Source organism: Monomorium pharaonis, unplaced genomic scaffold (genome assembly GCF_013373865.1).
Source record: "Monomorium pharaonis isolate MP-MQ-018 unplaced genomic scaffold, ASM1337386v2 scaffold_20, whole genome shotgun sequence".
Taxonomy (NCBI): domain Eukaryota; kingdom Metazoa; phylum Arthropoda; class Insecta; order Hymenoptera; family Formicidae; genus Monomorium; species Monomorium pharaonis.
Window position 1 is genome coordinate 24,851 of NW_023415472.1, and position 10,988 is coordinate 35,838.

Genomic DNA, 10,988 nt, shown 5'->3' on the forward strand with positions numbered 1-10,988 from the left:
TTAATTTTAATTGTCGTGCTGGATAGTTTTTAGATATCTGGCGACAATTCTTCGACAGTTCTCGTATTCTGCTGTGTTTTTCTATAATATTTAAACAGAGTTCTAACGTTTAAACTTGTGTACACATATTTTAAGAGGCTGAAATCAGCACGAAAATTAATTTAATTGTCGTGCTGGATAGTTTTTAGATATCTGGCGACAATTCTTCGACAGTTCTCGTATTCTGCTGTGTTTTTCTATAATATTTAAACAGAGTTCTAACGTTTAAACTTGTGTACACAATTTTAAGAGGCTGAAATCAGCACGAAAATTAATTTTAATTGTCGTGCTGGATAGTTTTTAGATATCTGGCGACAATTCTTGCAGTTCTCGTATTCTGCTGTGTTTTTCTATAATATTTAAACAGAGTTCTAACGTTTAAACTTGTGTACACAATTTTAAGAGGCTGAAATCAGCACGAAAATTAATTTTAATTGTCGTGCTGGATAGTTTTTAGATATCTGGCGACAATTTTTCGACAGTTCTCGTATTCTGCTGTGTTTTTCTATAATATATAAACAGAGTTCTATCGTTTAAACTTGTGTACACAATTTTAAGAAGGCTGAAATCAGCACGAAAATTAATTTTAATTGTCGTGCTGGATAGTTTTTAGATATCTGGCGACAATTTTCGACAGTTCTCGTATTCTGCTGTGTTTTTCTATAATATTTAGACAGAGTTCTAACGTTTAAACTTGTGTACACAATTTTAAGAGGCTGAAATCAGCACGAAAATTAATTTTAATTGTCGTGCTGGATAGTTTTTAGATATCTGGCGACAATTCTTTGCAGTTCTCGTATTCTGCTGTGTTTTTCAATAATATTTAAACAGTGTTCTAACGTTTAAACTTGTGTACACAATTTTAAGAGGCTGAAATCAGCACGAAAATTAATTTTAATTGTCGTGCTGGATAGTTTTTAGATATCTGGCGACATTTTTCGACAGTTCTCGTATTCTGCTGTGTTTTTCTATAATATATAAACAGAGTTCTATCGTTTAAACTTGTGTACACAATTTTAAGAAGCTGAAATCAGCACGAAAATTAATTTTAATTGTCGTGCTGGATAGTTTTTAGATATCTGGCGACAATTCTTTGCAGTTCTCGTATTCTGCTGTGTTTTTCTATAATATTTAAACAGAGTTCTAACGTTTAAACTTGTGTACATAATTTTAAAAGGCTGAAATCAGCACGAAATTAAAATTTAATTGTCGTGCTGGATAGTTTTTACATATCTGGCGACAATTCTCGACAGTTCTCGTATTCTGCTGTGTTTTCTATAATATTTAAACAGAGTTCCAACGTTTAAACTTGTGTACACAATTTTAAGAGGCTGAAATCAGCACGAAAATTAATTTTAATTGTCGTGCTGGATAGTTTTTAGATATCTGGCGACAATTCTTTGCAGTTCTCGTATTCTGCTGTGTTTTTCTATAATATTTAAACAGTGTTCTAACGTTTAAACTTGTGTACACAATTTTAAGAGGCTGAAATCAGCACGAAAATTAATTTTAATTGTCGTGCTGGATAGTTTTTAGATATCTGGCGACATTTTTCGACAGTTCTCGTATTCTGCTGTGTTTTTCTATAATATATAAACAGAGTTCTATCGTTTAAACTTGTGTACACAATTTTAAGAGGCTGAAATCAGCACGAAAATTAATTTTAATTGTCGTGCTGGATAGTTTTTAGATATCTGGCGACAATTCTTTGCAGTTCTCGTATTCTGCTGTGTTTTTCTATAATATTTAAACAGAGTTCTAACGTTTAAACTTGTGTACATAATTTTAAAAGGCTGAAATCAGCACGAAATTAAAATTTAATTGTCGTGCTGGATAGTTTTTACATATCTGGCGACAATTCTCGACAGTTCTCGTATTCTGCTGTGTTTTTCTATAATATTTAAACAGAGTTCCAACGTTTAAACTTGTGTACACAATTTTAAGAGGCTGAAATCAGCACGAAAATTAATTTTAATTGTCGTGCTGGATAGTTTTTAGATATCTGGCGACAATTCTTTGCAGTTCTCGTATTCTGCTGTGTTTTTCTATAATATTTAAACAGAGTTCTAACGTTTAAACTTGTGTACACAATTTTAAGAGGCTGAAATGAGCACGAAAATTAATTTTAATTGTCGTGCTGGATAGTTTTTAGATATCTGGCGACAATTCTTTGCAGTTCTCGTATTCTGCTGTGTTTTTCTATAATATTTAAACAGAGTTCTAACGTTTAAACTTGTGTACACAATTTTAAGTGGCTGAAATCAGCACGAAACTAAAATTTAATTGTCGTGCTGGATAGTTTTTACGTATCTGGCGACAATTCTCGACAGTTCTCGTATTCTGCTGTGTTTTTCTATAATATTTAAACAGAGTTCTAACGTTTAAACTTGTGTACACAATTTTAAGAGGCTGAAATCAGCACGAAAATTAATTTTAATTGTCGTGCTGGATAGTTTTTAGATATCTGGCGACAATTCTCGACAGTTCTCGTATTCTGCTGTGTTTTTCTATAATATTTAAACAGAGTTCTAACGTTTAAACTTGTGTACACAATTTTAAGAGGCTGAAATCAGCACGAAAATTAATTTTAATTGTCGTGCTGGATAGTTTTTACATATTTGGCGACAATTCTCGACAGTTCTCGTATTCTGCTGTGTTTTTCTATAATATTTAAACAGAGTTCTAACGTTTAAACTTGTGTACATAATTTTAAAAGGCTGAAATCAGCACGAAATTAAAATTTAATTGTCGTGCTGGATAGTTTTTACATATCTGGCGACAATTCTTTACAGTTTTCGTATTCTGCTGTGTTTTTCTATAATGTTTAAACAGAGTTCTAACGTTTAAACTTGTGTACATAATTTTAAAAGGCTGAAATCAGCACGAAAATTAATTTTAATTGTCGTGCTGGATAGTTTTTACATATCTGGCGACAATTCTCGATTGTTCTCGTATTCTGCTGTGTTTTTTTATAATATTTAAACAGAGTTCTAACGTTTAAACTTGTGTACATAATTTTAAAAGGCTGAAATCAGCACGAAAATTAATTTTAATTGTCGTGCTGGATAGTTTTTACATATTTGGCGACAATTTTCGACAGTTCTCGTATTCTGCTGTGTTTTTCTATAATATTTAAACAGAGTTCTAACGTTTAAACTTGTGTACATAATTTTGAAAGGCTGAAATCAGCACGAAACTAAAATTTAATTGTCGTGCTGGATAGTTTTTACATATCTGGCGACAATTCTCTGCAGTTCTCGTATTCTGCTGTGTTTTTCTATAATATTTAAACAGAGTTCTAACGTTTAAACTTGTGTACACAATTTTTAGAGGCTGAAATCAGCCCGAAAATTAATTTTAATTGTCGTGCTGGATAGTTTTTAGATATCTGGCGACAATTCTTTGCAGTTCTCGTATTCTGCTGTGTTTTTCTATAATATTTAAACAGAGTTCTATCGTTTAAACTTGTGTACACAATTTTAAGAGGCTGAAATCAGCACGAAAATTAATTTTAATTGTCGTGCTGGATAGTTTTTAGATATCTGGCGACATTTTTCGACAGTTCTCGTATATTGCTGTGTTTTTCTATAATATTTAAACAGAGTTCTATCGTTTAAACTTGTGTACTCAATTTTAAGAGGCTGAAATCAGCACGAAAATTAATTTTAATTGTCGTGCTGGATAGTTTTTACATATCTGGCGACAATTCTTTGCAGTTCTCGTATTCTGCTGTGTTTTTCTATAATATTTAAACAGAGTTCTAACGTTTAAACTTGTGTACACAATTTTAAGAGGCTGAAATCAGCACGAAAATTAATTTTAATTGTCGTGCTGGATAGTTTTTAGATATCTGGCGACAATTCTTTGCAGTTCTCGTATATTGCTGTGTTTTTCTATAATATTTAAACAGAGTTCTATCGTTTAAACTTGTGTACTCAATTTTAAGAGGCTGAAATCAGCACGAAAATTAATTTTAATTGTCGTGCTGGATAGTTTTTAGATATCTGGCGACAATTCTCGACAGTTCTCGTATTTTGCTGTGTTTTTCTATAATATTTAAACAGAGTTCTAACGTTTAAACTTGTGTACATAATTTTGAAAGGCTGAAATCAGCACGAAACTAAAATTTAATTGTCGTGCTGGATAGTTTTTACATATCTGGCGACAATTCTCGACAGTTCTCGTATTCTGCTGTGTTTTTCTATAATATTTAAACAGAGTTCCAACGTTTAAACTTGTGTACACAATTTTAAGGGGCTGAAATCAGCACGAAAATTAATTTTAATTGTCGTGCTGGATAGTTTTTAGATATCTGGCGACAATTCTCGACAGTTCTTATTATATATGATTGTTTTCTCTTTACAGAAACAGATTTCAAATTCCTAGATGATTTGGAAGATCTCTGAAGAGAATTTTTATACATTGGAGGAAGAGGATATATTGTGTTCAATCATATTAATATAAATTATATTAATCAAACATGTAATTATAAATAAAAAATGTTTAATTTTACAAAATAAATAAAATTAAAATTTTCTAACCTAATCATAACCTATAAACATAATTCGACCTGAATTTTAGGTTATTAACTATATAAGTAACCGCACTGTGCCAACACGCTGCTATCACAGGGACAGCATTTCGTGACAACACCGTGTGTGCACTCCGTGATTGCACGGCGTGCAATCCACCGTGACATCACAAGAGTGCGGTACCCGGACTTCACGTGCCGTCACGCCATGCTGCAACACGTGCAATCACAGCGCCATCACAGTGCGGTCATCTGGCTATCGGGGTTGTGTTTTCTGAACGTAGCCATTATTAGCATGGGACAGTAAAAGAAGTGAGTGAAATGAAAATAACAGCATGCTGAAGACTCAAGAATCAAGATCGAGCTTCTTTGTATGTGTTTTGCATAAAGGGCCATCTACAATGGAGTGTTTTAGTCGTAACAACGCTAAATCTACGACCATGCTGTCAATAATATAAACGACGTAACAATAATATACAAGCCGGCTATCATAGAGAGGTGACTAAAAACTAACCCCGAACACCTAAACGCTCATTGTAAGCACCCACTGAATTGGCTCAATGTCTGTTGTAGGCCGTAATCAGTAAAACAGTACGTAATGAAAATATTGTCTACGACTACTGCTACGGCCTACAACTCTCCATTGTAGATGGCCCTTTAAACGCTGTGTAATTCTTGATGCGTAAAGTTAACCGCGCGAGAGAGAGACAAAGCCATTTTACTCCATCTTTTGTATAGCACTTTCAGAACGCAACGGACGCAGGATGGACCGGGACCGGAGCAAATATGGCATCGCGAATCTCTTAATTGGTGATATATATCAATCATACGTAATTGTAATTCGTTTGAACGCGTATCTGTCAATATACTTGTTCGAGCGAAGATCGCGATTCGTAGCGACATGTCAATCGTGATACGCAAAGGTGATTGTGCGAGAAACAATCTCTTCGTCATATCTTAATTGCATTTTCTTTTTTGATTTGTAGATCGAGGCAGTTCTGACATGGACCGGTGCCGGGAAGCAAATGTCGCGCCATATCTATCTACTTGGTAAGTCAAATCTGCATCGTAACTTGAGCTAAATTCTCAGTCTTAACTTTGTGTTTATGCACTTTCCATATATTGGACAATACTTGCAATATCGCAAAAAGACAGTTGTCGCATCATCGATTATTTGTGTGGACAATCGACATGTAGGGACGCGTACCCAGCGATGCCAGTATCGAATCTTTTTGTAACATCGTGCTGCTAAGCCATTCTCTTCGCATGATATTGCGAAAAGATTCGGTGTACCGAGCAGCGCGGCGCCACTCACTTGAAGCTGATCGCGCGAAAGAAACGAAGTCGTTTCACGTCATCTTAATTTGCGTATCACTTTCAGAATGCGACGAACGCAGAATGAATCGATTCCGGGACGAATGGCATTGCAAATTACTTAATTGGTAAGTGTAACACATGTCAATTTAACGTTATAATCCAGTCGAACACGTAAAATTATTTATTAAATTAATATTTGTTCAAGCGGAGAAAGCGATTGCGCGACACTCAATGCGTTAATCGCGCGTCACGATTGAGGAATTAATCCCTTCGCTATCATTGATGTGTGTTCTTTTCTTATTTGCAGATCGTGACAATCGACATGGATCGGTTCCGGGGCGGATGACATCGCGATATTTATTTGGTAAGTAGCATTTACATTGCAGTACTTAATTCAAGAGATTTCGGTACGAGGAGCAGCGATATTGAGGAAACTAATGAAAGAAAGAAGAAAAAAAAAACGGAAAAAAAGAAATAAAATTTTGGGCAATAATATTTACAGTAAGATAGGATTGCAAATAATGGCAAAATCAGATTGGAAACGTCTTCGAAACAAATATTTAGATTTGTAACGACATAAAATGTTACAATTGAAAATGCATTTGAGAAAAGCTGAGGGAGAAAGAGGCGGGATTATGACAAAATGGTATCAGAAAGATTGGTCTGTAACGCACATTACCCGTAAATTTGAAACGAAATGTCTCAGGAATATTTAAGGTTAGCTAGGATATTTTAAAAATGTAAAAAATAAAATTCTGCAGCTTTTTCAGACAATATTAAGCTATAGAAAACTATAGAATTTTGTACTTATCTGAAAAAAAATTTTAATATTCTCTAGAAAAGTATATAACTACACTCAAATATTTACAGAAAATTACAAATTTTTATGAGTTCCGAGAAAAATAGCTTTTAGAATTATTTACAGAAACCAAACAATTTTGTTGGTGGTCCTGGCAGGGTCATGAAAAGAAGTGCTGAAGGCAGAAAAGGTAGAGGTAGCAGAAGAGAATCTTTCAGTAGAGGAAGAGGCGGCAATAATGGAGGTTTCAAAAGTCGGAGGTGGTAGATTTAATCGTTCAGGTGGAGGTCGAGGAGGAGACAGAGGAAGATGGTAGATTTAAAAATATGTGTATACTAGAATAAATCCTTAAAATATGAATTATAATGATCAATCTTGTAAATGACAAAGGGATTAAATTTTATACAAGTTAATTTTTCTAAATTTTCTTTAATGGTTTTAATTGTATAATAAGTGTCATTATTTATATGTTGTGTTATGTGTTATACGGATTTGACGGCATAAGGCGCGCGTGCGTGCGTGCACATATCCATAAAAAATATAATAATCAATCCTGATCGAACTTTGTACATTTTTCAAGTTCTTTTTCTGCTCGTTTTAGCAGTTTAGTACTCTTTGGTCGACTTCCTTTTCTACTCAATTTTTCCATCCTGTCTTTCGATATTTTTTCCCAATATATTTTCTCTTCATCACCTGAAAAAAAAGATACATAAAGTTAGTAATGAATATGTTATTTGCAATACGAAAAATATTTATCAAAAGAATGAGTGTTGCAGCAAATAATGCACTGATTCTTGAACTCGTATAAAAAAATCTCTAACACGAAAATAACGCTGTGCGTTCAACGATTAGTATATAATTCGAGACCTAAAAGTAAATATACCAATTGATGAATGCATAGGATTAATTTCATATGTGAGAATTTTTTTGTACAAGTTGAAAAATTGGCTTCCTAGTCTGTTACACTAAAGATCTCAAGTTTGATTCTGTAAAAAATTTTTATGCTCCTTCTCTTCAATGGAAGCCAGATGGGCCATTAAAAGTATTTTGTCTTTTAAAACTTCTCTATCTAATAGGGAAGCTTCCATTTGGAAGAGATGTTGTATGTTCCATATATCTGTATATGTGTGTACTACAGGTATATGTAGAGAACATTGGACATTGTTGCAAGACATTAAAAAATCGATATTACGTATATAAAATATTTATACCTTCTAAAACAATGAAGTGTTTTCCTTCGTAGCTCTTCTGGGTAAATGCCTGCGCAGCTTCTGCTGTATCAAATCTTACATAGGCTTCACAAGAATCAGTCGTTACATCTATATATTTCACTGAATTGTTTCTTAATTCCATCTAAAATTCAATTCTCAATATAATGTCATACATTTATAATGTTCTGATTAAAGATGTAACATTTAATTTATGACAAAAATTCTTTGTTTAATGACATCACTATTATCTTAAAACTTCGCACATTTGTGCAAGGTTCATCCATTTCAACTTTTACTATAATTCCTGGTGCATAATTAACGCGTCCATAAGACTTTTCTTCCCTATTAGGTTTCTCGCCATCATTTTCACATATTAATTCATCCAATGCATGTTCAGATTTACGGATAATGTGTATTACAGACCAGTCTTCCTGATACCATTTTGTCATAATCCCGCCTTTTTCTCCTTCAGCTTTTCTCAAATGCCTTTTCAATTGTGACATTTTATGTCGTTGGAAATCTAAATATTTGTTTCGAAGATGCTTCCAATCTGATTTTGCCATTATTTGCAATCCTATCTTACTGTAAATATCATTGTCCAAAATTTTATTTCTCTTTTTCCGATTCTTTTTCTTCTTTCTTTTATTAGTTTCCTCAATATCACTACTACTCGTACCGAAATCTCTTATAGAATGTTTTACAGTTTGTGATAAAACATTTGTCTCAATATTCTCATCCTCATTAAACGAATGTTCGAATTTTGTTTTATTTTTATTTGAACTCGTCACTGGTTTTTGACATTCTTCTTTTATTGCTTCTCCGCTAATGTCTTCTACAGTGATTGTGTCATTTACAGTGTGTCTTCTTTTCTTTTTTTCTGTAATTTTATTGCGACTATTCTCTTGATTTTCTGTATTTCCTTTGTCTCTTTCATCTTTGCTATATGATTTTTCTGAAATTTTTCTTTTCTTTGGATTTTGTCGATTATCTGTCGTATCTATTTCATTACTATGATTATTATTCTTGTCTTCGAGTTCTTCTGTTGGCACTTGTTCTTTTTCACTTTGCCAATCTGTTATAGTTTCATCTTTAGTTTTTTTTCTTTTTTTTGCTTTAGTATCACTTTCGTCTACTTGTAATTTTTCCAGGACACATTTTTCTTCCTTTATATTTTCTTTATTGCCATCTGCTGCATTTATTTCATTGTCATATATATTTTTCTTGCCTTCAGAGTCTTTTTTTAGTACTTTTTTATTCCGCCGATTTGTCGTACTTTTATGTACTTCTTCTTTCTTTATTTTAATGTCATATTCGTCTTTAACAGACAATTTTTCTGAATACTTTTTCCTTTTAAAATTTCGTTTATCACCATTATCCGTTACATGTATTTCGGTATCACAGGGATTATCCTTAACCTTAACTTCAAATTCAGCTTTGAGTACCTTTCCTTTTTTGTCTTGCTGATCTACTATATTTTGAGTGGCAATTTCTTTTTTATCTTTTTTGACTTTAATGTCATTTTCATCTACAACATGCAATTTTTCCAAAGAATGTTTTCTTTTTTTACTTTGTTTGCTATTATTATCTTCTATAACTTTGCATAAATTATCTTTGGAGTCTGTTTCTTCATTGAACGCTTCTTCTTCATTCTCTTTCAATTTTTTTTTAGCCTTTGAATCATCAACCAACACTCCAATTATTATATCACTTTTAGATTGTTTAAATGTTGATATACTTAATAGTTCAGTGGGGGATGCATGTGTTGGCAAAACATATCCTTTTTTTTGGAATGTCTATAAAATAAAATATTAATCTAAAAGTAATACATTAAAGTAACACATCACCAAGTTATGAAAGTTAGAACTATTATCTCTCATATAGCAATTATATAGCAATATATAATATTTGGCAAACAAGTACGACTCCTCTTACCTTAAGGCATTTTTGAGCATGGCTAGGTGTATCAAATTCCACAAATGCAAATCCCTTTATCTTGTTATTGCTCTTGTAACGTGGAATCGAAACATAATCTACAGTTCCATATTTGGAAAAAGCAGAGATCAACCAGTCATGGTCCGCTCCTGGTGGTAAGTTTTGTACATAAATTGTGCACTGGTCAACATTCTCTTTTGTCTGAATCGGTGTTACTCGACAGACCTTTGTACCATCCTCGGATACTTTCAACATTGTTGACTCCTGCAGAGCCTTAGCTATCTTGTTTGCGGTGATCATATGCTCATCCGTGGTCAGTTCTTTCAGCTTGTTACACCTGGTAAATACTTCAAGATCCACATCTAAAAGACCAAGAACAATTACGATCGATATTTTGATATCTTTTAAAAAAACTAAAATGTAAGATTTTATACTATTATATACATTAAATAAAAATTCATTCAAATAATTAATATAGGCAAAAGACACAAGGAAGAAATACTTACAGGGATTCTCTTGCAAAAGTTTTGATAGGAAACGATCCTTGCTCAAATTAGAGTCGCTGAAATAGAACTCCATTTGTTTTCGTATCGATGCGTGTAATCGGTGCAATGCTTCCTTCTTCATATTTTCACTGGGAGAATTAGTGCGCACTGAAAGTTAAATAGTTTCAATTTAAAAGTTATTTCAAAATGGTACTGAACTCTTCTCTTTACATTTGCCGTTTACAGGATGGCACAGGATGGTCTGTACGGTCTGCTGGGTAGCAATCACGTAACTTTTTCTTTATAACGGAAATGTGAAAAGTGAAAAGTTTTATGTAACTATCTCTTTCTATTAATGTTAAATAGAAAGAGACAGTAACTTTAAATTTTTCACTTTCACGTTTCCGCCCTAGGGGAAAAATTACATGATCGAGACACCACGAGACACCATTGGTCTGTTCTTTTTCGCTGCACTGCTGCACTGGTGCAACAAGTTAGAATGAGAAAAAACATATTTGTCTCACTTTAACTTATTGCACCAGTGCATCAGTGCAGCTAAAAAGAACAGGCCACGTTTCATCAGAGAGAAGCTGAGAGGGTCGTCGCACAGCCTTCTGCATAGTACAAAATGTATAATGTATAATGTATAATTAACCAATCAGAGGTCTTTATTT

The 10,988-nt window shown here is 33.2% G+C and overlaps 1 protein-coding gene and 1 long non-coding RNA gene across 10 annotated transcripts; one reads left to right on the forward strand and one right to left on the reverse strand.

Moving 5' to 3' along the window:
• The first annotated feature begins 4,303 nt into the window (after nt 1-4,303).
• LOC105834502 lies at nt 4,304-7,099 on the forward strand. Of its 9 annotated transcripts, none has more exons than XR_003625801.2 (6): nt 4,304-4,941; nt 5,309-5,493; nt 5,557-5,620; nt 5,952-6,012; nt 6,195-6,251; nt 6,813-7,099. It is a non-coding gene; the product is annotated as an uncharacterized LOC105834502 (long non-coding RNA). The 9 variants fall into 9 exon arrangements; XR_001138896.3 differs by having other exon boundaries at nt 4,306-4,941; nt 6,845-7,099; XR_001138899.3 differs by having other exon boundaries at nt 4,306-4,882; nt 6,845-7,099.
• On the reverse strand, nt 6,844-10,724 carry LOC118648128 (la-related protein 7-like). The gene is made up of 6 exons (XM_036294387.1): nt 10,546-10,724; nt 10,336-10,482; nt 9,830-10,191; nt 8,146-9,690; nt 7,898-8,039; nt 6,844-7,379 (listed from the first exon to the last, which is right to left on the reverse strand). The coding sequence occupies exons 2-6, from the start codon at nt 10,454-10,456 to the stop codon at nt 7,234-7,236; spliced, it is 2,316 nt and encodes a 771-aa protein (XP_036150280.1). The 5' UTR covers nt 10,457-10,482; nt 10,546-10,724; the 3' UTR covers nt 6,844-7,233.
• Nucleotides 10,725-10,988: the final 264 nt, after the last annotated feature.